The 27503-nt window shown below is 45.5% G+C and overlaps 2 protein-coding genes across 7 annotated transcripts in view; one reads left to right on the top strand and one right to left on the bottom strand.

Annotated features, from left to right (window-relative positions):
• Positions 1-48: 48 nt before the first annotated feature.
• Positions 49-25388, top strand: PDZD9 (PDZ domain containing 9). Of its 6 annotated transcripts, XM_017850263.1 has the most exons (5): positions 52-550; positions 657-810; positions 1369-1474; positions 20007-20196; positions 24137-25388. In XM_017850263.1, the coding sequence occupies exons 3-5, from the start codon at positions 1468-1470 to the stop codon at positions 24528-24530; spliced, it is 591 nt and encodes a 196-aa protein (XP_017705752.1). In that variant the 5' UTR covers positions 52-550; positions 657-810; positions 1369-1467; the 3' UTR covers positions 24531-25388. The 6 variants fall into 6 exon arrangements, 5 of the variants coding, with proteins under 5 accessions (XP_017705752.1, XP_017705743.1, XP_017705717.1 ...); XM_017850254.1 differs by having other exon boundaries at positions 52-681; XM_017850228.1 differs by lacking the exons at positions 52-550; positions 657-810; positions 1369-1474 and adding exons at positions 6961-7156; positions 12220-12399.
• Positions 25389-25435: 47 nt separating this feature from the next.
• UQCRC2 (ubiquinol-cytochrome c reductase core protein 2) overlaps positions 25436-27503 on the bottom strand; it is a 31226-nt gene continuing 29158 nt past the window's right edge. Inside the window, exon 14 of the mRNA XM_017850217.1 lies at positions 25436-25707. Coding sequence (XP_017705706.1) covers positions 25624-25707 — 84 coding nt within the window. The 3' untranslated portion in view covers positions 25436-25623. The remainder of the gene's footprint in view (positions 25708-27503) is intronic.

Here is a 27503-nt window from a genome sequence, read left to right as displayed (position 1 = left end):
CAGCCGCGGCGCGGCCCGCACAGACGGAACCGCCGCCCGCCCCGGAACTGCTCGGCCCGCCCGCCCCTCACCCGGAAGCGAAGCCTGGGCGCTGGCGAGGCCGGTGCCGGCTCCCCGGCAGCCGCACCCTCGCTCCGTCCTCCAGGCTCGGCCGGCCGCCCTGGGCCCCTCCCTGCACTGCCTGCCTCGACCTTCTAGACCCGGACCCGACCGGCCCGGCTCCGGTCCCTGCCCCGGGTCCCGGTCTCTTCCGGCAAGCCACGCCACCTCTTGGCTTTCTGCCCACTAATAAGATTGTTGTCGTTGATGACTGGGCACAGGCTGCGGCCGCTCCTGAGCCCCTCAGAAGCAAAACTCGAATGAGAGTGGGGAGCCGCCCGTCTTCCAGCAGGAGGCGGGCCCCGACTCCCGCCGAGCGACTCCGGGCCCCGCGCGGTCCCTGTCACCTTGTATTCTCATTGCCCGTTCCGCGGCTGTCAGCTCACAGGATTGCCCCATTTAGAAAATAGCTCTCGACACCCCCTCTGCGTCAGGCGCTGTAGGTGCAGAGGTACTGGAGTGGACAGAGACAAGGCGCCCGCCCTCGGGGAGCTCATGTTCTGGTGGGAAGAGACAAACACATTAAGAACCTGTCTGTAAAATAAGGATAATTTCAGGTGCAGATCCCTGAATTCAATGGAGGTCAGTATGATGGGAGTCGGGGCGCTACCTGCGATAGGGAAGGATGCATTTCCGCTGAGACCATCATGATCATAAAGACCTGCACTTTGAAGACCTGGCGCAGGACCAGACAGAACAGCCAGTGCAAAGGTCATTAGGGGAAGGGGGCAGAAAGAGATCAGCGCGTCCAGGGTATTGCAAAATGGCCTGTGTGGCAGGAGAGTAGTATGACAAGAGGTAGGCAGAGGCCAGGTGTAGGACTTTGGGGGCCTTGGATTTTGTTCTGAGTGCAATGAGAAGGCAGTGGAGGGTGTTTGCAGGAGAATCCCATGATTTTACTTAATCTGTGAAGATCGGTAGTGTAGCTTGTATGGGGGAGAGGCAAAGATGTCAACAGGGACGCCAGTTAAGCGGCCAAGTAGTCCTCGAGAGAGAAGTGTAGCTTTGGCTAGGTTGAGAGTAGTGAAGATGGAGAGGAATGGGCAGATTTGGATGTTCTCTAGATAGAGGGAAGGACCTGCTGATAATGGGGAAGGAGTTGAAAGAGAACTCAAGAATAAGCTTTTGACCTGAGCAACCAGGTGTTATGATCCTGTTACTGAGTTGTGTGTGCACCGTCTTAAGTTGGATGAATAAACAGGAAAAATAAGGCATTTGCATAATTTGTCAGCAAATTATGCTATGATGGAGTTTTCTTTTCTTCCACAGCTCATGGGCCGAATCACCACTAACCCTGAAGTTGGATTCAGCTCTCCCTAATGGTACTCCGTGCAGCAAGTGGAGATGAAACACTGATTTTCTCCTTAAATGCCACGTAGGTCGTCTCTAGAAAGACCTAGAAGAGTGACATCTGTCTCTATTTTTGGAATGCTTACATGTCCACAAAATTCAGAAGGTTTCAAATTCCACCAAATCCAACAGCCTTGCAGAAATGTGCACAGAGTATCAGTGTCACTACATAGCTTGGAGAAGGAAGGGTTTGATTGCTGGTCTATATTGACTTTTCTGTCCCAACATTGGTCTCTTGGGGGAAAGGATTTTTTTTTTGTTAATATAGATTTTATTTTTCCTCTGCCACAGAAATTGACACAAGATAATTCATATACTGCAAGGATCCAGATATAATCCTTATCACATTACTGCAATAGTCTTCAGTTTCTTTTTTCTTTTCTTCTTCTTCTTTTTTTTTTTAATAAGTTCTGAAGAAGTTTAATTGAGTCATATTCTTGGCTTCTTGTTGGGGTTTTCTATTGCCCAGTGATAGAAGAAACTGTAACTATACAGGACTAGATTCCCAGATAATACCCACTGATGTTTTCTGCTGGCCAGCTAAGAAGAATCCTAGGGCTGAATGTTAGGACAGTTTGCACCTATTCTAACTCCAGCTGAACAGAATGATGATGATTGGGTTCTTGTGTTTACAATAGATACAAGTAGCCAAGCATGGTGGTTTGCACCTATAATCCCAGCTACTCAGGAAGCTGAGGTGGGAGGATCGCTTGAGTCCAGGAGTTCAAGAGCAGCCTGGACAACACAGTGAGACCCCTGTCTCTAATAAATAAAATAAATAAATAATACAGTTCTTACTTTTACCCTCTACAAATGGTTCTGGGTCTAAGATTAAAGCACAAGAACAACCAGTATTGAGTTAAAAGAATTTAAAACATTTTTATCGTATTAATGGCTGCACATCAGTACAGAGAATAGTTACCTATCCCATCCCTTCCTGCCATCCAGAATGGGAGGTGGGATTGGCAGGTGCCAAATTGTTTACAGATTTCCCATTAATCCATGTTTTTATCCCTATATCTCTTTCTTTCTTTCTTTTCTTTCTTTTTTTTTTTTTTTTTTAAGAGATATGGTCTATGTTGCCCAGGCTGGATTTGAACTCCTGGCCTTAAGTGATCCTCCCACCTTAGCCTCCCAAGTAGCTGGGACTACAGGCCCACACCACTGTGCCTGGCTGGTGTTTCAAAGTCCCCAGTCTCTGAGATCTGCAGGACAGATCAGTTCCCTTCTCTGTATCTCAGTCTAGATTTTAGTAGAGGCAAACCCTAAGGGTTTGGGAGAGGTGATGTAGTGAAGCAGAGAGAATACATAACTATGTTCTAGTTCCTGCCCTGCTACTTACTTGACCTTGGGAAAGCCATGTTACCTCTCTGGGCCTTTTTCCCCCACCTGGCCTAACAAGACTCCTGGACTCAGTGACAGAAGCATCCCATCCTCTCACCCACCCCTAAGGAGAGCAGCTGGGACTTTTCAGAAATGAGCCACAAGACTCCTTATTGCAGAAAGCCTTGGGGACCCAGAAGAACATAGAACGCTTCCAGGAGGGAGCTATGCTGTGCAGCCCAAAGTCATAAATAGCCATTCTGCAGCTGTTAAAGGGCCGTGAGCATGGCATGCTTTATTGTGATGGATGATAGGCTTTGGCCAGAAGAGGCTAAATCCAGATGGGACCGCGGGCAAAGCTGTGGAAGGGACTGTGTGATCACTCTTCTCTTTAAGGAGTATCTTCAGCCTGACAATAAACACACTGTCTCCCTAGGGGTTAGGTTTACCACGTGGGCCAAGAGCATGGTGGATGCACCACACATGTGTACCTGAGGTTTCTGGGGTTAGAGAAGACACAAGAAACTAAATCCAGAGTTAGCAGCTTGCGCCTGGGCTCAAATCTCAGTTTGTTTCATGGATTGGTTCCCTTTGAGCTGACTCAGAAATGCGATTATTGATTAGTGTGCAGGAAGTTTATAATAGAGAGCCCTTGAGAATCAAGTCCTATGGGGAAAGGGAAGCAGGGGTGGGAAGAGGGAGAAGTCAGTCTGTGCTGCAGTCATGGGAGGCTTTGGCAGACCCCCAGGGGAGCTCTGAAACTGGGATAGCTGCTCTGAGTTGGCCTGAGTTGGAGTAAAGGGGCCACGCCTTTTCATCCCTGCACTGACCTGCCATGGAGCTTGGAGGGCAGCTCTCTTTGAACAAATACAATTCCTCAAGAGGGCTGACAGCTGAGATCTGTCAACCTACCACCCTCCCAGTAGCCAGGGAATAGTCCTGCAGTCCTGCCCGAGGCAGTGTAGTGCAGCATTTGCAATAGTGCCCATACGGTGCTGTGCCTCTCATTTGCTACTTAAGTTTGGAGAGCAGCATTTTCAGGACCCTGGGGCATCTTCTCCTGTGGGAAACGTATAGGGGAGGGTTGTGGGAACTATAGCTCCTGCCGCTGCTACAGCTCATCTAGAGGCGTAACTAGCATACCCTTCAGTCCCCTCTTCTATCCATCCTAGAAACCTCTCTCCCTCTGCCAGCATCTTAGATGATCTAGGTGGCCTACATGATGGGGTGGCCTAGACCTCCATCCCTAGAGAGCTTGAGCATCTAGTTGCTGGGCACTTCTCAGGCAGTGGTTGCTGTATTTGTCCATTTACTGTCCAAATAGGGCAAAGGAGTATTAAGAGACACCTAAATAGATGACGTGGGCGCCCAATGTTCCTGTCTGCCCCGATGTGAAGTCTCAGCCTGATTCCTTCCTGGTGATTGAATACTCTTGTCTGCTTCCTCCCCCTGGTAAACCATCCCATTTACTGCCCATAAAAAATTAGCCATCTTAGAGTTTCCCTCTGCCAGAGGCTAGCTATGCTCCTCCTGTACCAGGGATGGGCTCCTCATTATTACCCGGGTATTAAGTGATCCATCCTAGCATCTACTCTTTGGAAGAAGAAATAAAGCAGGGGCCGGGTGTGGTGGCTCATGCCTGTAATCCCAGCACTTTGGGAGGCTGAGGTGGGCAGATAACATGAGGTCAGGAGTTCGAAACCAGCCTGGTCAACATGGTAAAACCCCTGTCTGTATTAAAAATACAAAAATTAGCCAGGCATGGCAGTGGGTGCCTGTAATCCCAGCTACTCAGGAGGCTGAGGCATGAGAATTGCTTGAACCTGGGAGATGGAGGTTGTAGTGAGCCGAGATCACTCCACTGCACTCCACCCTAGGCAACAGAGTAAGACCGTCTCAAAAAAAAAAATAAATAAATGAAAATAAAAATAAAAAAGGAATGAAGCAGGACAGGGCAGAGGGAAAAGTCAGGCTGCAGTGGACCACATGGAGAGCTCTGAACCTGGGATGGCCCTGCATTGACCAGTCACTAGATGCTAGTTGATCTGGGAAGGTGAGATCTTGGGCAAGCGGTTCTTTTCAGCCAGTAGTAGTAGTGAAGGTGGGAGGTGTAAGTCCTACAGCCCTGAAGGGGGATCTAGGCAGGACATTACCCACGACAGTTTGTTTCCTGCTGTACCACCAATCAACATGACCTTGGCTCACTTGGCTTGGTGGAGTGTAGAGACCTCTGCTGTAAAGACACTTTTCAGCCTGGGGTGGAGAGAAGATTAAAGGGACGTCAGGCACTGATGTGCTCCATTACAGAACCATATATGCTGATGGGCTCTAGTCCCACAAACTCTCACCCTTCCCCTGCTGGTAGAAAGATGGAGGAAAAGGATGTATTTTATGATAGAATTAAGTTGGTATCTATGTAGACCCCTGCCAGACTATTTGGAAGAGGAAAGGTGACCTGTTACAAGAAGTCACCCACAGGAGACTTGAGGTGGAGAATAGCTCTTTGTATTGGTCTCCGCGACACAGGATTTTTCTAATGAGAAATCTGCCCTGGCACTCATGCATGTAATCCCAGCACTTTGGGAAGCCAAGGCGGGTGGATCACCTGAACTCAGGAGTTGGAAACCAACCTGGCCAACATGGCAAAACCCTGTCTCTACTAAAAATACAAAAGTTAGCCAGGCGTGGTGACACAGGCTTGTGGTCCCAGCTACTCTGGAGGCTGAGGTGGAAGGATTGCTTGGGCCTGGAAGGCAGAGGTTGCAGTGAGCTGAGATTTCGTCACTGTACTCCAGCCTGGGTGACAGAATGAGACCCCATCTCAAAAAAAAAAAAAAAAAAGGAATCTAAAAAGGAATCTGCCCTGGCTTATTGTCTGTGTAGAGCCACAGAAACAACAGGATAAGCTTGGACATAACCAGATCTCCCACGGAAATCTTTGCACAGTGCCTGACACCTAATCAGTGCTTAATGACTCTTTGTTGAAGGGATGGGGCAAGGTGCTTAGCCTCTCAGTTTCATCAGACCGGGGATAACACCAGGGCCTACCTCATTAGGTTTTCTCTTTCTTCTAGAATTTATTAATTCATTTGTTCATTTTTATTTTTGGAGACAGGATCTTGCTCCATCACCCAGACTGGAAGGTGGTGACTCGATCATAGCTCCCTGCAGCCTTGAATCCTGGGCTCAAGTGATCCTCCCATCTCAGCCTCCTGAGTAGCTAGGACTACAGATGTGCACCACCATGCCCAGCTAATTTTAACATTTTTTTTTTTTATAGAGAAAGGGTCTCGCTATGTTGCCCAGGCTGATCTCAAACTCCTAGGCTCAAGCAGTCCTCCTGCCTCAGTCTCCTGAGTACCTAGGATTACAGGTGTTAGACACCACACCTGGCCTAGAATTTATTTTTAATAATTTATATTTTCCTACAATTGTCCACTTCATCTGTTTTTTAAGTACAGGTTTCAAGAGGATAAAGCCTGTGTTTCTGTATTTGTCTTGCCTACTGTTGTGTCCCCAGTGTCAGTAAACGACAGAACAGCTCCCTGTAAATACTTGTTGTATGAGTGAATGTGTGTGGGAGGAAGAATTATCTTGGAAAAAAGAAGGAAGCATTAATAGGGCCTCTCCTAATAGTGACCCCCCCTTTTTTTTTTTAGGCCACCCTGGGGCCTTACCCAAAACATTCATGAAAAAAAGTGCAGTTCCAAAGCATTGGAGCTACTGATGTAACAATTTTTTTTAAAATACCATTATTTGGAGCACAGCGGGGGATTCTCTGATCTTCTAGGTATTCTGTGATCTCCTGTGATCTTCTGGCTGTGATCTTCCTCTGCACACCACCTGTCATCTTTGAGACACCCTCTTCTGTGCCTTCTCCCCCTCCCTGTTTCTTAGGTTCACCAAGAATGAATGAAGAAGCCAAGCACGGTGGCTCATGCCTGTAATCCCAGCACTTTGGGAGGCTGAGGCGGGCAGATCGCTTGACCCCAGGAGTTCGAGACCAGCCTGAGCAACATAGTGAGACCCCCCCCCACCCCCCACCCCTCTCTTAAAAAAAGAAAAGAAAAGAAAGAATGAAGAACCCACCGTGGGTCAGGCACTGTGCTAGCCTCTGTAGAAGTTTCCATACCGTACACTGAAGTGCAATACCCACGCTACGTTTTGCAGGGTCCACGGGAAGCCTTGCGGCGACCTCACTGCCGCCCAATTTCTGGGCAGCGGCGGCGCAGCGCCCCCTGGTGGCCATCCCGAGGGCGTTGCCCGCAGGCGAGGTTCGAAACTGTTGGGATTGGGGCTGACTCCAGCCTCTGCTCCGGGAGGCCCTCCAGAGCTGCCCGACCTCCGGGAGCCATGCAGAAGGCCTCCCGCAAAAACAAAAAAGGTAACTGGGGAGAAGGAAGCGGGTGAAGAAGCCCTGGGGACCAAGCCTTCCTCAATTTTCCTCCTCTGTAAAATGGCAATGGTACACTCTTGGCCTGGGAGATAACCTCTCTCCATCGTTATTATTATTATTATCATCATCATCATCATCATCATCATCATCATCATCATCATCATTTGAGAAGGAGTCTTGCTTTGTCCCCCAGGCTGGAGTGCAGTGGCGCGATCTCGGCTCACAGGATTACAGGTGCCTGCCACCAGGCCCAGCTAATTTTTTATTTTTAGTAGTGATAGGATTTTGCCATGTTGGCCAGGCTGGTCTTCAACTCTTGACCTTAAGTGATCTGCCCGCCTTGGGCCATCGTTATTTTTATCAAGGTATAATTTCCATGCAGTAAGATCCCCCCCTTTAAAAGCACAGTGGTATGAGTTTTGACAAGCTATACCCACGTTGAATCACCCCCTCCATCAAGATAGGGAACAGTTTCACCACTCCCTAAAATTACTTTGCAATGCCCAGTTGCAGCCAAACCCCACCCCACTGCAGCTCCTCACACCCCTATCTGTTTTTTACAGTTTTTTTTTTTTTTTTTTTTTTTTTTTTGCCTTTTCCATGGAGAACATCATAAAAATGAAATCATATCGTAAGGATCCTTTACAAAATTATACCAATGTAAATAGGGACTTTGGCCCTTTCATTTTTATTAAAAGGGCACATAAATCTCAAAATAGCATACTGGTCACTGTATTTTATTTTTAGAGACAGGGTCTTGTTTTGTTGCTCAGGCTGGAGTACAGTGGTATGCTCCTGGCTCACTGCAGCCTCCAACTCTTGGGCTCCAGCAATCCTCCTGCATCAGCCTCCCATAGCTGGGACTGTAGGCATGCACCATCACACTCAGCTAATTTTTTTTTTTTTTTCTGAGACAGAGTCTCGCTCTGTGACCCAGGCTGGAGTGCAGTGGCATGATCTTGACTTACTGCAACCCCTGCCTTCCAGGCGGGTTCAAGTGATTCTTGTGCCTCAGCCTCCAGAGTAGCTGGGATTATAGGTGTGAGCCACCACACCTGGCTGATTTTTGTGTTTTCAGTAGCAACGGTGTTTCACCATGCTGGCCAGGCTGGTCTCGAACTCCTGACTTCAAGTGATCCACCCACCCTCGACCTCCCAAAGTGCTGGGATTACAGGTATGAGCCACTATGCCCGGCCTAAATAGAAGAGATGAGGTGTCACTACGTTGCCCAGGCTCTAATCACTTTATACTTCTGCTAGCCCCCAGGTGGGCTTACCAAAGGCTGCAGATTCCTGAATTGAGCAATTCTTGTTCTTTATGGCTTTTTTCCTAACAGCATCAGGATTTGATAATGACTCGAGGTTGGCGAAGAGGCTGAACCAGGCAGGCAGGTGCCAGGCAGCCTTAGGCTTTTTCACTGCAGGGCTTTTGTCATTTGGACTGCTTGTCCTTGGGAAGGTTGACATTGCTGTCTGACTAGCCTTGTAGCAAGACCTGTAACTCTTTCATATTTTAATGTGGTGTTTGGGGTCTGGCTCTCCCAGGACCACAGTGCTGCCTCCTCCACCTGGTTGTCCCCAAACACAGCGGCTCACTCTTTTTTTTTTTTTTTTTGATATGGAGTCTCGCTCTGTTGCGCAGGCTGGAGTGCAGTGGTGTGATCTCGGCTCACTGCAAGCTCCGCCCCCCGGGGGTCATACCATTCTGCCTCAGCCTCTGGAGTAGCTGGGACTACAGGCACCTGCACCACGCCCGGCTAATTTTTTTGTATTTTTTAGTAGAGACGGGTTTCATCGTGTTAGCCAGGATGGTCTCGATCTCCTGACCTCGTGATCCGCCTGTCTTGGACTCCCAAAGTGATGGGATCACAGGCGTGAGCCACTGCTCCCGGCCGCCACTCACTCTTTTCTGAGCTCATCCTCCTCCAGGGAGGAAGCATTGAAGATCTCACTCAACAGCAGTAGGGTCACCTTTGTCAGTACCTTCGGGTTCCAGGGTCCCTGCCACTGGGCCCAAGCGAGCACCTTCCTCAGGTTTGATGGCTAATAGTTCACCCTGAGCATGCGCTGTGTGAAGAGCCTTTGTCTAAGGCATATCTTCAGTTCTTTCCTTGTAGCAGTTTCCATCCTCTAATGAAATTAATTGACTCAGCTACTGCACTGCCACATCTGCGCTTTCCTGCTGGGTGAGCTTCTTTTCTTCTCAACTAGTTTTTTCAGAGGGTTGTGTAAGCGCTTTAAAGTAGTGACTTCATATGGCTGATAACCTGTGAAGCTCTCATGGATGGCTGCCATAGTGTGAGAAATCTCCCCAAAATGAAGCGGAGTGGTCTGGTACGTTGCTAGCATGTGAGACAGGAGATTGCATGTATTGACTTGCTCCACGAAGATCCACATCCAACTTCACTTCGTCAGGTTTTTTTTTTCTTTTCTTTTCTTTTTTGAGATGGAGTCTCCCTCTGTCACCCAGGCTTGTAACTGGGATTACAGGCGCACACCAACATGCCCAGCTAATTTTTTTTGTTTTTGAGACGGAGTCTCACCCTGTCACCCAGGCTGGAGTAAAATGGTGCCATCTCAGCTCACTGCAACCTCTGCCTCTTGGGTTCAAGTGATTATCGTGCCTCAGCCTCCTAAGTAGGTGGGATTACAGGCGCGTGCCGCCACGCTCGGCTAATTTTTTGTATCTTTTTTTTATTTTTATTTTTTATTTTTTTTTGAGACCGAGTCTCACTCTGTCGCCCAGGCTGGAGTGCAGTGGCCGGATCTCAGCTCACTGCAAGCTCCGCCTCTTGCGCTCACGCCATTCTCCTGCCTCAGCCTCCCACATAGCTGGGACTACAGGCGCCCGCCACATCGCCCGGCTAGTTTTTTGTATTTTTTAGTAGAGACGGGGTTTCACCGTGTTAGCCAGGATGGACTCGATCTCCTGACCTCGTGATCCGCCCGTCTCGGCCTCCCAAAGTGCTGGGATTACAGGCTTGAGCCACCGCGCCCGGCCAATTTTTTGTATCTTTAGTAGAGACAGGTTTCACCATGTTGGCTAGGCTGGTCTCGAACTCCTGATCTCGTGATCTGCCCGCTTCAGCCTCCCAAAATGCTGGGATTACTGGCGTGAGCTCCTGCACCTGGCACAAAGTTATTTTAATTTTGCAAGATGTACTTTGTGTTTCTTGCCTTCCTGAACTTCTGCATTTGCTTATAGAGGTCTGGATCAAACTCCTGAGACACGTCCTTCATCTGTGAGTTAGGAGCCTTTTGAGTCCGGCTTCTTTTACTTAACCCTGCTGACTTTTAAAAGTGGGCTCCTGGTAGCTTACCTTATAAGCACATTGAATTTACAAGCTGAGATAGGAGCCACTGGACCTTGCCCAAGATGTGACTTCTCTGTTTGCTCAGGAACCAGAGGCTCAGGTAGGGCATATCCTGCCCCCAGTTGCACCCAGAACCCCAAAAGGTCTCTGAAGATGGTATCTCGTTTATATTATGCTATTTTATTTTCCCAAACAAAGAGCATCTGTGGTTTGGGGGAAAGTGAGGTTAGAGATGGGCAAGGACGTTTGCTTTAGAGGAAAGGGCCATGAACCCCTCCAGTTCCCTACAGCCAGAGGTGGGGAGCTGGGGGAGCCTTTCCCTTGGCAGTGGCCCTGAAAACACCACAGTCACATGGACTTGGCAAGCTTGTGTGTCACTTGTCCTTATGGAAAGGAGTTGTGTGTGAAATACTGGAAAAGTGTGCCGAAAACAGATCTCCCCAGGAGCTTCCTGTGTACCGAAAAGGAGTTTGCTAGCAGCTTCCTCTTGGGAAATTAACTTGTTGTTTTGAATGTCCTTTTAGTCCCTGAAATTTTTCTTGTGAGATTTGGTTCTGTAGAAAACATATTTCAACCCCTCCCATTACCCCTTGTCTCCAAGGCCTTCAGATTTTTCTCCCATGTGCTTTTTGGATCCATCTACTGCTCATTTCTGCTGTTACTGCCACGACATGCACCACAACCCTTTCATTTTCATTTCATTTCATCTCATCTAACCATGTCCAGCTTAATTCACTTCTGAGCTTTTTCACTAAGGAAGTCTGAGAAGCAGCCTCTGTCTGCTTGGTCCTCGCTCCTCCTGCCTCCCCCCTCCTCTGACAGGGCCGGTTCCTTCCTTTCTCAGACCTTAACACAATGTGCTCCTGATCCACCTTTCTTTGCCTAAATATTTCCTATTGGTCCTTATGGCCTTAATTCAAATTTTAGCCCTGCTGGAAGCCTGACCCGCCATCCTCAGATGAGACTTTGGCCCTCTGTTACTCATTCTCAGAGCCTCCATCCATTTCTTTTATAACATGAGTTACAGTTTGTTATCCAACACATATTTACATGACTGATTGATATTTGTCCCCTCCACTAGGCTGTAAACTTCATGAGGACAAGAAACACATGTGGGCCGGGCATGGTGGCTCACACCTGTAATGCCAGCACTTTGGGAGGCTGAGGTGGGAGGACTGCTTGAGGCCAGGAGTTCAAGACTAGCCTGGTCAATATAGTGAGACCCTGTCTCTACAAAAACAATAAAAATTAGCCATGTATAGTAGCGTATGCCAGTAGTCCCAGCTACTTAGGAGGTTGAGGTGGGAGGAGCCCTTGAGCCCAGGAGATTGAGGCTGCAGTGAGCCGTGATCATGCCACTGCACTCCAGCCTGGGCAACAGAGTGAGACCTTGTCTGATAAAACCAAAAAACCCAACATATCTGTTTTGCTCACCGTGGTAAACCCAGGGCCTAGCACACCGTCTGTATCAATAAATATTTGTTAAGTGAATAGATAATACTGACTAATATTAAGTACTCATAATATGCCAGACTCTGCAAAAGCTCTTTAATGCTCCCATTTAATTTTCAGAAGAGCTCTCCAAGGTGAACACTTTTTATCCTCATTTTACCAACAAGGAATCTGAGGAATAGGGATTAAATAACTGTCCCAGGGATCCGGCTTCAGAACCCCAGTGGGTATGGCCATGCTTCTGTCTTGGTGAAGGACTGAAATAAGTTCCCCTCTTTTGGTTAGAAAGAGGAGTCACCATCAAGGTCAAAACATCTGTACACAACTTGAGCAAAACACAGCAGACCAAACTCACTGTGGGCAGGCTGGGATTAGGCCTCATCATCATCCAGCATGGACCCTACCTCCAGATCACCCACCTCATCAGGAAGGGGGCTGCAGCCAACGACGGGAAACTTCAGCCAGGTGACTGCCCTTTCACCGTGCTTCCCAACCACCCATCCTGCCCATCTGCCTGAAGGGAGACTCAGGTCACCAGGTTTCAGTGTAACTATAAGGATACAACGGGCATGCTGGCTCACGCCTGTAATCCCAGCACTTTGGGAGGCCAAGGCGGGAGATCCCTTGAGGTTAGGAATTTGAGACCACCCTGGCCAACATGGTAAAACTTTGTCTCTACTAAAAATACAAAAACTGTCTGGGAGCGGTGGCTCACGCCTGTAATCCCAGCACTTTAGGAGGCTGAGGTGGGTGGATCCTGAGGTCCGGAGTTCGAGACCAGCCTGGAAAAGATGGTGAAACCCTATCTCTATTAAAAATACAAAAATTAGCTGGGCATGGTGGCACACGCCTGTAATCCCAGCTACTTGAGAGGCTGAGGTAGGAGAATCACTTGTACCCGGGAAGCAGAGGTTGCAGCGAGCTGAGATTGCGCCACTGCACTCCAGCCTGAGTGACAGAGACTCTGTCTCAAAAATAAATAAATAAAAATAAATAAATACATAAATAAATAAATACAAATACAAAAATTAGCTGGGCCTGGTGGTGGGTACCTTTGTCCCAGCTACTCAGGAGGCTGAGGCAGGAGAATCTCTTGAACCCCGGAGGTGGATGTTACAGTGAGCTGAGATTGCACCGTTGTACTCCAGCCTGGGTGACAGAGTGAGACTCTGTCTCAAAAAAAAAAAAAAAAAAAAAAAGATATGACAACATTAGTTGAGAACTTACTATGGGCCAGCCAATGGCTATCACTTATATAACTATCACAGTTAGGCATATTAATTCATTTAATTCTGGCCAGGTACAGTGGGCTTATACTTGTAATTCCAGCACTTTGGGACGCCAAGGTGAGAGGATCAGGTGAGGCCAGGAGTTCAAGGCCAGCCTGAGCAACATAGTGAGACGCTGTCTGTATTAGTCCGTTCTTGCACTGCTATAAAGAAAAAACTGAAACTGGGTAATTTATAAGAAAAGAGGTTTAATTGGCTCATGGTTCTGCAGGCTGTACAGGAAGCACAGCTGGGGAGGCCTCAGGAAACTTACAATCATGGCAGAAGGTGAAGAGGAAGGAGGTACGTCTTACATGGTTGGAGCAGGAGGAAGAGAGAGCACAGGGAGGTGCTACACAGTTTAAACAACCAGATCTCATGAGAACTCACTCGCTATCATGAGAACTCACTCGCTATCATGAGAACAGCAAGGGGGAAATCTGCCCCCGTGATCCAATCGCCTCCCCACAGGTCCTTCCTCCAACACCGGGGACTACAGTTCAACATGAGATTTGGGCAGGGACACAAATCCAAACCATATCACCATTTCTACAACAAAACAAAAGTAGCCCAGCATGATGCATGCCTGTAATCCTAGCTACTCGGGAAGCTGAGGTGGGAGGATCACTTGAGCGCAGGAAGCCGAGGCTGCAGTGAGCTATGATTGTGCCACTGCACGCCAACCTGGGTAACAGAGTGAGACGCTATCTCTAAAAAAATAAGAAAATTAAATTTACTTAATGAGGGTCAGTGAGATTGAGCTCCTTGTCCAATTCACCTGTTTCTCCTATGTGGGGATTCAGGGACCACAGCTCCAGAGCTATGGCTTTCAGTGCACAAAGATATTTTCTTTCGTAGGCAGTATTAAGCATTGCTAACACTTAGCTGCATGATCTCATTTCACTCTCACAAACCCTGAGCTAGATTCTGCATGAAACCATCTTGCAGACAAATCAGGTATTTAGTAACTCTCCCATGGTCACTCCGAGGAGCTGGGATTTCATTGAACCTTCTCTGTCAGACTCCAGAGCCTAAGGGCTTTACCAATACCGCCCTGCTCCTCGTGTCTTTGGGTGAATGAATTTTCTATGCTGTTCAAGAGGTGTTTTCTCAGTGCCTGGCCTGGGCCTAGTGCTGTGCCCAGGAGCTGGGGAAGCAGAATGGGCTGGCGCAGTCGTGAGAAGGAAAAAACATATTGTGTTAGCTGTCCTGAGTCAGGCCCAGCGTCTGACACTTTTTAGTTCTGTGACCCTGGGCAAAGCCACTTAACCTTTCAGGCCTCAGTCACCTCATCTTGAATGGGGAGAATCCTATGTTTGTCAGACGTTGCTAAGATTTGATGAAATAATGCGTGTTTGTTTGATAGATGGGGTATCATTCTGTCACCCATGCTGGAGTGCAGTGGCTTGATCATGGCTTATTGTGGCCTTAAACTCCTTGGCTCAAGTGATCCTCCTGCTTCAGCCTCCTGAGTAGCTGGGACTCAGGCGTGTACCACCATGCCCAGCTAATTTTATTTTATTTTTTATTTTTTTGTAGACGTGGGCAGTGGAGGCGGTGGGTGGGTGGTGTCTCACTATGTTGTCCAGGCTGGTCTCAAACTCCTGGCCTCAAGCAATCCTCCCATGTGGCCTCCAAAAGTGCTGGGATTACAGGTGTGAGCCATTGAGCCCAGCCTGATGAAATAATTTTTATGAAAGTGCTTTTAAAACTGAAGTGCTATAGAAATATTGGAAATAATCTCTTAGGCTGTTCTTACAGATTCTCTAGACTTTTGCCTGTGTGTGTTTTAATAACAAATGATGGCTGTATGGGGGTCCCAGTGGATTAAGCCACTGGTTTGCAACCCTGGTTATCTATTAGAATCATCGGGGAAGTTTGTAAAACCAAGATGCCTGGTCCCTATCTCCCCACAGGTTTTTGATTCAATCGTTCTTGTACTGGGACAGGGCAGTTTATGTTTTAAAAGCTCCTCAGGTGATTCTAATTTGCAGCTAAGGGTTCCAAGCAATGGATTAAAGAAGAAAGCAGATACATAATGGTTTTACGAAACAGTTTGCTATACCTTAAAATCCAAAGCATTTTCCCCACACATCACTACTTGGTAGTAGAGAACAAACGGCAACCGGTGGAGAGTTCTGGACTTACCAGAACAAAAGAACTCCAGGACAGGTCCCATGGGGTTTTCTGCTTTTCCTCAGCTTCTTCAAGGTCAGGTGACAGATGCTGGGTGATGATCCGGGTGCATACTCCAGGGTGCTAGAGTGGGACAGGAGTATGCTTTTAGGTGGGCAATAGAGAATCTCATGGCAGGGCTATAGTTAGGGGGCTCTTTGAGGTTAGAAGCAGTCTTGAATTTCATCTTTTCAGTCCAGGACTCACCTACTCTATTAGTGCATTCTCACACTGCTGTAAAGATACTGCCTGAGACTGGATAATTTATACATGAAGGAGGTTTAATTGACTCACAGTTCCGTATGGCTGGGGAGGCCTCAGGAAACTTACAATCATGGTGGAGGAGGAATCAGGCATTTTCTTCACAAGGCGGCAGGAGAGAGTGTGAGTATGTGAAGGAGGAGCTGTCAAACACTCATACAACCATCAGATCTTATGAGAACTCACTATCATGAGAACAGCATGGGGGAAACCGCCCCCATGATCCAATCACCTCTCTCCCTCCACACGTGGGGATTACAGGTCCCTCCCTCAAAATGTGGGGATTACAACTGGCAATGACATTTGGATGGGGACACAGAACCAAACCATATCATTCTGCCCCTCCATCTGCAAGCTGAAGAGCAGGGAAGCTAATAGTGGCTCAGTGCGAGTCCCAAAACCTCAACAGTTGGGAAGCTGACAGTGTAGCCTCCAGTCTGTGGCTGAAGGCCTGAGAGCCCCTGGCAAACCACTGGTGTAAGTCCAAGAGTCCAAAAGCCAAATAACTTGGAGTCTGATGTTCGAGGGCAGGAAGCATCCAGCACAGGAGAAAGATGAAGGCTGAAGACTCAGCAAGTCTGCTCATTCCACCTTTTTCCACCTGCTTTTTCTAGCCATGCTGGTAGCTGATTGGATGGTTCCCACCCAGATTTGAGGGTCGGGTCCACCTCTCCAAGTCCATTGACTCAAATGTTAATCTTTTCTGGCAACACCTTCACAGACATACCCAGAAACAATACTTTGCATCCTTTGATCCAATTAAGTTGACAATATTAACTGTCACACCTAAAGTAGTGGCTCATTTGTTACGTCTTTGCTTAATAAATAAATAAATAATAAATGAATATTTCTCCCAGGCATTGTGAGAGATATTTCCCCATCTATTATCTTTTTTTTACTCCAATTTTTAATTTTATTTGTATAAGAGACATGGTCTCACTGTCACACAGGCTGGAGTGCAGGAGTGCAGTAGTGCAATCATAGCTTACTACAGCCTCGAACCTCTGGGCTCAAGCAGTCCTCCTGTCTCAGTCTCCCAAAGTGCTGGGATTACAGGCATGAGCCATCTCACCTGGCCCCATGTGTTATCTAATTTAAAGTTTGCAACACTCCTGAAATGTAGATAATGAAAATATAGAGGATTAGAGAGACGAAATAACTTGTTCATCTTAGTTAACACAACCGAGTCTGTGTTCAGAGCTGGGATTTGAACCCATGTCTGCCTAGAAAGCCCATACCTTTCCATCCAATTGCCTAACAACTAGAAATGAGATTTGAATACAGAGTAAGTCCAGAGCCCCAAATCTCTTTGTGACAAGCCTGCCAGTTCTCCTCAGCATCAGTCTAGGCTTTAAAGTCTGTAACTCAGTGGTTTTAGACAATGATGATGAGATTTTGGGAGACGATAATTGTAGAAACATGCTATTTCTTTGATCCCATTTTCTCCCAGCCCCATTATCTTTTATCTATGTGCTGAAATCTCTCTCCTTTGGTGTTTCAGGATAGGGTTTTGCCTTGATTTCCTAATTTATTTTGTGTTAGTTTATTCTGGCTAAACTTTAAGTTCCTTTTGGCCAGTATGGCCTTAACAGCTTCTGATATTCTAAGTATTAAGAAATTAATGTAGGCCGGGTGCGGTAGCACACACCTGGAATCTCAGCACTTTGAGAAGCTGAGGCAGGCAAATTGTTGGAGCTCAGGAGTTTGAGACCAGCCAGGGCAACATGACAAAACCCCATTTCAATAAAAAATACAAAAACTAGCCCAACATGGTGGGCATATGCGCTTGTAGTCCCAGCTCCTCCCAGGGCTGAGGCAGGAGGGTTGCTTGAGCCCTGGAGGTCAAGGCTGCAGTGAGCTGTATTTGCATCCCTGCACTCCAGCCTGGGTGACAAAGTGAGACCCTGTCTCAAGAAAAAAAAAAAAAGAAAAAGAAAGAAATTAATGTAGCTTCTACAGTAAATACAAGTCATAGACTGGCTACTGCCTAAGCATTTCCTGAAGACCCAGTGTGTGCAGACACCCAGCTAGGCACTGGGGATGTAGTGGTGAACCACACAGACATGGTCCCTAGCCATGAGGAACTTAAGGAACTTCCAGCCTAGTTGGGAGAGATGAAAAAATAAAATATTTTTCAGTAGTGGCTTGGCTACGCAAAGTTGATTTAATGTAGGTAATTGAGACAAAGTTTATATAATGTCACCCTATAGCCCATTAAAACAGAAAAAAAATGTGTAATGAGGTTGGTGTTCATAAATACCAAATTGGTGTTTCTGTATGAAAGGCAATGTTAATATCTATTGCTAGAGTAAGCACATTCATATGCTGACATGTTTGGTTTACAGCCAGAACGGTCAGGAAATTAAGCTGTTTATCTTCTGCCCTCTTGATAAAAGTCACCCTTTTACAACATAATTAAGCAGAATGCCAAGCCATAGCTTTCAGCTATAAACACTGCTTTTAACATTAGGTAAGTAAGCTCATCTGGGGAGTTTTTTTTTTTTTTTTTTTTTTTGGCCATTGTCATTAACCTCAGTAGGATGAGCATCTGTTTCGTATTGCTCAAGCTGCAGGTAGCCTTGTTTCATTCTGAAGTGAGCTTCAGATACATGGTTGATTGTATTACCCCCAGCTACTGCTTAAGACCAAAGGAGAAGGTTTTTCTCCACCCTTCTAAGTATCCATTTTCTTGAATTCTGGGAAATTTGTTTCTAGAGCTATGGACATTTGTCCTTGGCATCCTTGGAGGCTTCTTTTGGGATCAGTGTAATTCCTGATTGAGGCCCAGTGCATGCATCAGAGAAGGCACTTCTTCTTGACCCTTTTCTTCTCTGAGGTTAGGCTTCAGCTGTCTTAGAATGAGGCTGACTGAGGGTCCCCAGCAGGTCAGTACTAATAAGATCTGAAGACTTAAGAAATTGCCCAATGTGAATTGGTCCTTAAAAAGCAAATCCTTTGTATTCCTTTCTGAAGTCTTGCTGAATGCCGTTGTAGCAGTCAGAGTTCCTCAATGCAAAAAACAGAAAACACTTCTGTTAATGCACTGAATTTGGGATACTGAGTCTGACAGAATCGCTCAAAAGGCTGGAGAAGCAGGCTTGGAAAATGGTGAGAACCAAGAGCTGTGTGTAACTACCCCTGGCAACTAGAAGCTCCTGTCACTCTTCTGTGTCTCCTCCTCCAGGTTCAGTGACCCAGGTGGGAGTGTCAAGTGGCTGGATCTCACTCACAGGACCATGACCTAGCTGCTGGAGGTGGGGACATGGGGGAGGTTGGAGCAAGTGAATAATTGGTCTTTTTAGGTTCTTTCAATTTGGGGGTTTCGGGGGTTAGTGCTCAAGATGTAGTCCTCTTCCCACCTGCTGGGGACTCAGAAGCTGCATGGCTGACCATCTTGTTTCTTTCCTTGTCCCGCATTGCCCTAAGGTAGGGAAACCTAGCTGTCAAATCCCTTTAAACCAACATACTCACTGCACACACATCTTACAGTTAATTAAAGCATGCCTAATTGCCCAATGTTTTATACAGAATTATTTGCTCAATACTGCACAAGGGTAGAGAATTAAAATGAAAGGTTTTATGTTTAATGTGGTCTATTAACTGTAGAGGGCACTGGAAATTGTCAGGCAGGTATAATAGAAAGTAGGTCATTTATTCATCACTTAGTGTAAATGGTTTTTTCTTTCCTAGTAATAGCCATTCATTTTATTTGAAACTAATCTATTTTTAGAATCCTAAAGGCTGGTTCTGATTATAAATGTTTTTTAGCCTCTGTCACACCAAGAACTTCAGAAATGTCTCAAAAACATCATATAATGTCTACCATTATACTGCTATTAAGAAACATCTTGCATATACTCTTCATTATGCAAAGGACATTCATATCATGGAGATGAACATCTTTATTAAATAAGGGCTAGGCCAGGCGGGGTGGCTCATGCCTGTCATCCCAGCAGTTTGGGAGGCCGAGGTGCACAGATCACCTGAGGTCAAGAGTTTGAGACTAGCCTGGCCAACATGGTGAAACCCCATCTCTACTAAAAATACAAAACAAACAAACGAACAAACAAAAATTAGCCTGGCATGGTGGCACGTGCCCATAATCCTAGCTACTTGGGAGGCTGAGGCAGGAGAATCACTTGAACCTGGGAGGCGGAGCTTGCAGTGAGCTGAGATCGCATCACTACACTCCAGCTTGGGCGACAGTGAGACTTCATCTCAAAAAAAAAAAGGCTGAAGCCTGGTTTTGGTTCAAAAAGAATCAACAGTATGAACACATAAAATGAAATACCTCACAATAAAGCCGGAAATCAATATGGCCCCTTTAAACCCCTAGTTTTACTGATATATAATTTTTTCCCTCTTCAGGTGATGTTCTGATTAGTGTTGGCCATGCCAACGTGTTAGGATATACTCTTCGAGAATTTTTACAGCTTTTGCAACACATCACCATTGGAACAGTGCTACAAATCAAGGTTTACCGAGATTTTATTAACATTCCTGAAGAATGGCTAGAAATATATGATTTAATCCCTGAGGCCAAATTCCCAGTAACAAGGTAAATAGTTCATTTTAGGAACTCTTTGTTATAATACAGAATCCCAGGGCCTGTGAGGCACAGATGGCTTAATGTGACAATTATCAAATAAGGACAATGACAGGAGGACTGGTGACACTGTCAGAGTAATTTCCTGGGTTTCTGGTATTAGATCTGTAGGATCTGAGAAAGCATGATAAAGTCAACTTGGAGTTAAAAAACAAGTCATCAGTTGGGAATTTTGTCCCTGTGCCTACCTGAATGGTGCCTCTCCTTCCCAAGTCAGCCCTTAAAATGCTTCTTGTGGGCCGGGTGTGGTGGCTCATGTTTGTAATCCCAACACTTTGGGAGGCAGGCGGATCACGAGGTCAGGAGATCGAGACCATCCTGGCCAACATGGTGAAACCCCTTCTCTACTAAAACTACAAAAATTAGCTGCATGTGGTGGTGAGCACCTGTAATCCCAGCTATTCAGGAGGCTGAGGCAGGAGAATCGCTTAAACCTGGGAGTCGGAAGTTGCCGTGAGCCGAGATCGCACCACTGCACTCCAGTCTAGAGACAGAGCAAGATTCTGTCTCAAAAAAAAAAAAAAAAAAAAAAAAATTTTTTTAAAAAAAAAAAAAAAAAAAAAAAAAAAGGGCTTCTTGCAAATCCTATTTTCTTTTGCATATTCAATTTTTTTCTCTCCGGGTCCTTCCCAGTAACATCTAAGCCTTTTTAGACTTCTCTCGTCTTGGCAAATCCTATCGTCAGTCCACTCTCCTCTCCCTACCCTCTCTAGCCACTGGAGTCTCTTGCATCCCCTCCCAACTTGCTAAAAGCTGTATTAGACACCTCTGTTTCCTTGAGAGATGCCACTTCCCAGACACTCCTCAACACACTTCTATCTAGGCTTTGCTTTCATCCCTTGGCTGAGTCCTTTTCCCAGGGCCACCCATAGCCTTCACACTTCTCATCCCACTACGTTCGTCTGTCTTTGTCTTGCTTGGCTTCTGAGCAGCACTAGACACTTAACACTTTCCACCCACTCTCTTCTTGAAATGGCACTTCCCAGGCTTCTGACACCGCACCCCCTCATTTCCCTGTTTTCCTATTCCCTCTGGCCGCTTCCTCTTGGTGTCCTTTCTCCTGGCCAGTTTCACTGATGCCTGTGCTTTCTCTATCCACATGCTCATCACTTTCCAATTGTATTATCACCAAAACTGTATTTTTTTTTCTTGGTTTTGCTCTTGTCGCCCAGGCTGGAGTGCAGTGGAGTGATCCTGGCTCACTGCGACCTCTGCCTCTCAGGTTCAAGTGATTCTCCTGCTTCAGCCTCCAGGGTAGCTGGGATTACAGGCGCCTGCCACCACACCCAGCTAATTTTTGTATTTTAAGTAGAGACGAAGTTTTACCATGTTGGCCAAGCTGGTTTCACACTCCTGACCTCAGGTGATCTGCCTGCCTCCGTCTCCCTAAGTGCTGGGATTAGAGGCAAGAGCAACCAAGCCTGGCCAGAATGATCTTTTTGTAATGCAAATCTGATCCTGGCATGTTCCTATAAAAAATCTCAAGACTTTTTGTTCTTTGGATAAATGTCAAAATCCTCACATTGGCCTATAATGCTCTACGGGGTTCAGCTGGCCTCGGCATATCATTCCAACTTCAACTCATACTGCTTTCCCCATCCTTCTCTATCCCACTTTAGCTCCCAGCTCCCTGCCTTTTGTTGCTCTTTGCCTCAGGGTCTTTGCACTTGCTCTTCTCTGTCTGCAACATGCTCGTAACTTTGCTCTTCAGCAGTCATCCTTGAAGGCTCCAGTGTACCTTCTCCAAGGGGTCTTCCTAGAAACACGTCCATCTGACATATGCCTTCACAGCTCGCTCCTTCACATTTATCCCAATTTTAATGAAATAATCTGTGTAATCAGTTGTTCACTGTGTTTCCCTGGGAGAATGTGAACTCCATGAAGGCAGGGACTGAGTCTGTCTTGTTTTGCTAAAATTACCCTAGGACTTTCATGTGGTCAATGGTTCATTTGTTTTAATTTTAATTTAAAAGTCTTATTTTGAGACAGGGTCTCACTCTGTCCCTCAGGCTGTAGTGTAGTGGCATGATCACAACTCACAATCAAATCCTACTGAGCGACTCCTACACTGGAGGGCACGACTCTAAAACCATGGGCTCATCTTTTAGATGACAACATAACAACTATGTTCTAAGCATTTTCATTACATGGAGGAGTTCTGAGATCCAGAATATTAAATTCTAAGGATGGCAGACTGGCCATTCAAAAGCAAAGAAAAGATAGAACAGCACAACTCAAGTATGAGGCGAAAACCCGCAAACTTAAATAACAATACCAAGCACCTGCTGACTCCCTTTCTTAATTAGGCAAAGTACTCATATCTACGGCATTTTAGTAACTTAGGTGTAATGGGGCAGGGAAAGAAGGGAAAGGAAAAAGCTGCTTTCACAAAGCTGGTATAATCTTTTCCAGGAGAAAATGGCACCGGGTATACACACTGGAGAAAATTCTCCATTTAACGCTCTGGGTAGGCCGAATGGTCTAGAAAGTTTGTTTCTAGCCAATCCTGACCTCTGCAGGGTTGTGGCTTTATTACCTAATGATAATTTACCTGTCCTTTATGATTACCTAACCATCAGAGTTGCCCAGGATTCACCCTGCAGTCTGAAAAAAAAGTTATTAATACTTGGATTTTTAAAAAAAATTCATGTGCTGTTCAGGAAGACCTAAGTGTGTCTGAAGGCAAATTAGACAAAGAACATCAGTATTTAAGACTAGTGGCTCTTAGTAAAAATTACTCATTATCAACTGTTTATTACTGGAAGAGATAAACTTTAGGAAAAGCCATTCAAATTCTTGGAAGCAAATACAACAGGCAGATCGCCAAGGTTATTAGTGATAACACCAGAAGTCTTAACAGGTTGGCAGGGAAGAAACCTATTTCCTTTTAGCAGGGCAGAATGTACCAGAGATTTGTAATCACAAAGATTTGGTTCTGCTGGGCAACAGCACCAGGATGAGGGAAAGCAGGTGACAAAGCACTCATTCTGGGAAGTTAAAGCAAGCACAGGTACTGTAGGCATTAGGAAAGTTCAGAGACCTGAAGGTACTAGCAGGCAAGCACCACCTAGTTTCAACAATCAAGAAAGCCAATAATTGGAGAAAGTTAAAAACAACAACAACAAAAACCTGGCTGGGCACAGTGGCTCATGCCTGTAATCCTAGCACTTTGGAGGCTAAGGTATTCTTCGAGGCCAGGAGTTTGAGACAGGCATGGGCAACATAGGGAGATCCTGTTTTTACAAACAAAACAAAACAAATTAAAAATTAGCCAGGTGTGGCAGCACACAGCATACACACCTGTAGTCTCAGCTACTTGGGAAACAGAGGCCAGAGGGTCACTTGAGTCTAGGAGTTCAAGGTTGCAATGAGCTGATTGTGCCACTGCACTGCAGCAAGGGTGACAGAGCAAGACCCTCTCTAAAAAAAAGACTCGAAGACTTACTAACGACTAGGATGTTGAAGATCCTTAAGGCCCACTATTTCCTGACTTCCTGACTCATCTGGAAATCAGTAATATTCTGTTCCTGCCACATGAGCCACAAGAACAGAGTTCTCAGGAGATGGTCAGGTTGAACCTGTCACTTTAGCTGCACTGAAATTAACCTACCCTTTAACACCTCCTAATATTCTGGTCAGTAGTCTAGTATAAGTCTGTGCAAAACTTTTTAGGGCATGGTAAAGTAATTTAAGGCAGAATTTGATTTCCATTTAGAAATGGAAAAGATTTAAAGATAATTTTAAAAGGGAAACATTTCAATGACACAGAAAGGTAGTGCTAAGGCTAAATTGTATCTTCTATGAGTCAAAAAGCAAGTTATAAGGCATCTTGTTAGGGGACCATAAATGTTGACATGAAGAATCTATTTTATTCACTATTCTTTCATTTCAGCACACCAAAGAAAACTGAGCTGGAAAAAGATGAATCTTTCATAAGCAGTGATGATAATGAAAATGTAGATTTAGATAGAAGACTTCAATATTATAGATATCCATGGTCAACTGCGCATCACCCTGCAAGGAGACCAATATCCATCTCCAGAGACTGGCATGGATATAAGAAGAGGAACCATACTATTAGTGTAGGAAAAGACATTGATTGTGACGTGATGATTCACAGAGACGATAAGAAAGAAGTGAGGGCGCCTTCTCCATACTGGATAATGGTGAAGCAAGACAATGAAACCTCTTCCTCCTCTACTTCCTCTACCTCAGATGCATTTTGGCTGGAAGATTGTGCCCAAGTTGAAGAGGCTAAAGCCCAACCAGTATCAAAGGTTGGTTAGCAAATCTGTGGTCATATGAGCATTTATCTTGCAGACACCCAAGTTTTGTGCCTCACCAGGCACAAGTTTGCTATACTTATCAAGGACTGTCTGTAGACTCACCAATTCTCTTCTCTTATGACTACGTTATTAAGCCTTTAGAGATGTTCTTCAATAGGATAATCTAAAGACTTCCCTGGGTTCTTGCAGGCCTCGCAAATCTTATTTTCAGAATAAAACCCTTCTTTCTGAGAATAATTTCTTTTCTTTTAGAAAATGCAGTAGAGAAATCCAATATCAGAATGTCTGAACATAATAGAGAATGTCACTTTATGTAAACACCACACTTTTCTTTAAATATTTAGTTTCTCTCCTTTTTTTGGTAAACTTCAAGTACTATAATTAAAATAACTAAGAGACATATTCCTTGGCTAGTTATTCACATTAGAATTCTTTGTTTTCCCCTTTTCAGCCCTTCTTTTACTGTAAATGTTGAATTGAGAGTTAATTACTTGGAAGAGACAGGATAGTAACAGATAAGGGAGAGACAGCAGATGAGCGAAAAACAATACTCTGTCAGTGAAGATAAATCAGACACAAAAAATGAATTAATGGGAATATAGGATATGATCGATAGGACATTCATGTTTTTCGGAAATAATTTTATTGCAAAAAAGGCAAAACAGGGGTAAAAACCAGACCATTTAGCTGTTGATACCCAAAATGACAAATTTTGAATTTGCTTTCATCTGAAAAGCCACCGATAGTAACCTGGCACTATTTATACTGATAGCCACGTAGCCTTAATTTTAATAGTTTCTAATGCTTCTATACTCAATAATTATATTCCTGTCTCCTTTAAAGCATCTAAAACAAAAATATCAATCAGCACATAATAAATACTTGTTAACTCATTGAGAAAAACGTAAGAAAAACACCTAAGCAGAATGTTTTATTGACTTTAGGTCAGCTGAGAATAATTACCTGCATTTATGCCTTATTTTACCTCACTGGAAAAAAGACAAATGTTTTATTAGAGATTTCTGACTTTCATGTGTTTGCTGCTCTGGGCTGAGAGAATGTTCAGCTCTCTCCTGTAATGTGTGCGTCAGTATTACAGCTCATCAACAAAAGGTGTATGTCCCAAATTTCCACTTGCTGCCATCGACTTCTGGCCAGAAACAAACTTCTTTGCAGCCTTTAAAGAAACAAAAGACAAAGTTAACAAAAATAAAAATATATGTCATCAAGCAGGTGAACTTATTTTGTCATTTTAAGAATTTATGGATAGGACATTCTTTTTTTTTTGAGATGGAGTCTTGCTCTGTCACCCAGCATGGAGTGCAGTGGTGTGATCTTGGCTCACTGCAGCCTCCGCCTCCCAGGTTCAAGCAATTCTCTGCCTCAGCCTCCCAAGGAGCTGGGATTACAGGCATGCAGCACCATGCCCAGCTAATTTTTGTATTTTTAGTAGAGACTGGATTTCGCCATGTTGGGCAGGCTGGTCTCGAACTACTAGCCTCAAGTGATCCACCCACCTCGACCTTCCAAAGTGCTGGGATTACAGGCATGAACCACCAACCCGGCCTTGGATAGGACATTCTAAGCCAGCAATTACTGTAATAGCTGTTGTGAAAATTAACTAGGAGATGGCTGGTGCTTTAATTTGTGACAGTGTGGGAAAAGCTCAGCTGCCCCTCTGAATGTTCCATTGTATGTGTAATGAACCAAGCAAGAGCAATGCTCCGGTAAGAGGGTAGCTGTTAAAAGAGAGATAAGGAAAACATCACTGATACTCTCAAATACAGTAGTGTGGCTTCAGGCAGGGATACACTTTCCTGTTTCTGTATTACAATGGCAAATAGTCTGGGTCAACAAAAATACAATGATTGTTAACTTAAAAGTAAAACTTTATACCCTAGAGGATTCTTTATGCCACTACTTCCAAGTTCAAAGACTGGTTAAGTGTAGTGTCATGAGTCAGGTGTAGGTGGAGCAGCAGCCCCCATATTCTCAGGCCAGCTTATCTTATCACTATGAAGGAGAGGTGGTGGTGGAAGCAGTTGGGTTGGGATGCACATAATGATGGGATATAAGATGAGGACAGTCATTCAGAAGAGTACGAAATGAGCCGGGGCCGTGGCTCACACCTGTAATCCCAGCATTTTGGGCGGCTGAGGCAGGCGGATCACGAGGTCAGGAGATTGAGAACATCCTGGCTAACACGGTGAAATCCCATCTCTACTAAAAATACAAAAGATTAGCTGGGCGTGGTGGCAGGCACCTGTAGTCCCAGCTACTCGGGAGGCTGAGGCAGGAACATGGCGTGAACCCGGGAGGCGGAGGTTGCAGTGAGCTGAGATAGCGCCACTGCACTCCCTCCAGCCTGGACAACAGAGAGAGACTCCGTCTCAAAAAAAGAAAAAAAAAAGAGTATGAAATGATGATGATTAGGGGCCAAGTGAAATCAAGTCAGGGTTACTTTCTTAAAATAGCCTTGTCTCTTTTTTTATTTGAGACAGGGTCTCACTCTGTTGCCCAGCCTGGAGTACAGCGGCATGATCTTGGCTCACTGTAACCTCTGCGTTCCAGGCTCAAGCCACCTTCCGACCTCAGTCTCCTGAGTAGCTGGGACTACAGGCACATGCCACCAAGCCTAGCTAATTTTTGTACTTTTTTGTAGAGATGGGGTTTTGCTACATTGCCCAGTCTGGTGTTGAACTCCTGGGCTCAAGCAATCTGCCCACCTCAGCCTTCTAAAGTGCTGGGATTACAGGCATGAGCCACTACACCCAGCTTGGTTTTTTATTTTTTTTCTTACCCCCACTGTCCCTATACAAAGTAGACCTGTTGGTGAGAAGATGGCTGAGACATGTACAACGGAAGGCGAGTTGGTAAGTTTAATGTAGAAAATGGGGAAAACCCACTTACTTTGGATTAATTCTGTAGGTCATGTGCTTGTTAGGCACAGTAGGGAACACAAAGAAGTACATG

Source organism: Rhinopithecus bieti, unplaced genomic scaffold (genome assembly GCF_001698545.2).
Source record: "Rhinopithecus bieti isolate Rb0 unplaced genomic scaffold, ASM169854v2 scaffold_1918, whole genome shotgun sequence".
NCBI classification, from domain to species: domain Eukaryota; kingdom Metazoa; phylum Chordata; class Mammalia; order Primates; family Cercopithecidae; genus Rhinopithecus; species Rhinopithecus bieti.
This window is presented reverse-complemented; position numbering and strand designations above follow the sequence as displayed.

Bases quoted from the DNA above. Each gene is read 5' to 3' on its own strand.
- PDZD9 (XM_017850228.1), top strand. From the start codon at position 7,126: ATGCAGAAGGCCTCCCGCAAAAACAAAAAAG. The intron at 12,400-20,006 runs GTGACTGCCCTT...TTCCCTCTTCAG, and splicing joins CGACGGGAAACTTCAGCCAG to GTGATGTTCTGATTAGTGTT. The intron at 20,197-24,136 runs GTAAATAGTTCA...CTTTCATTTCAG, and splicing joins GCCAAATTCCCAGTAACAAG to CACACCAAAGAAAACTGAGC.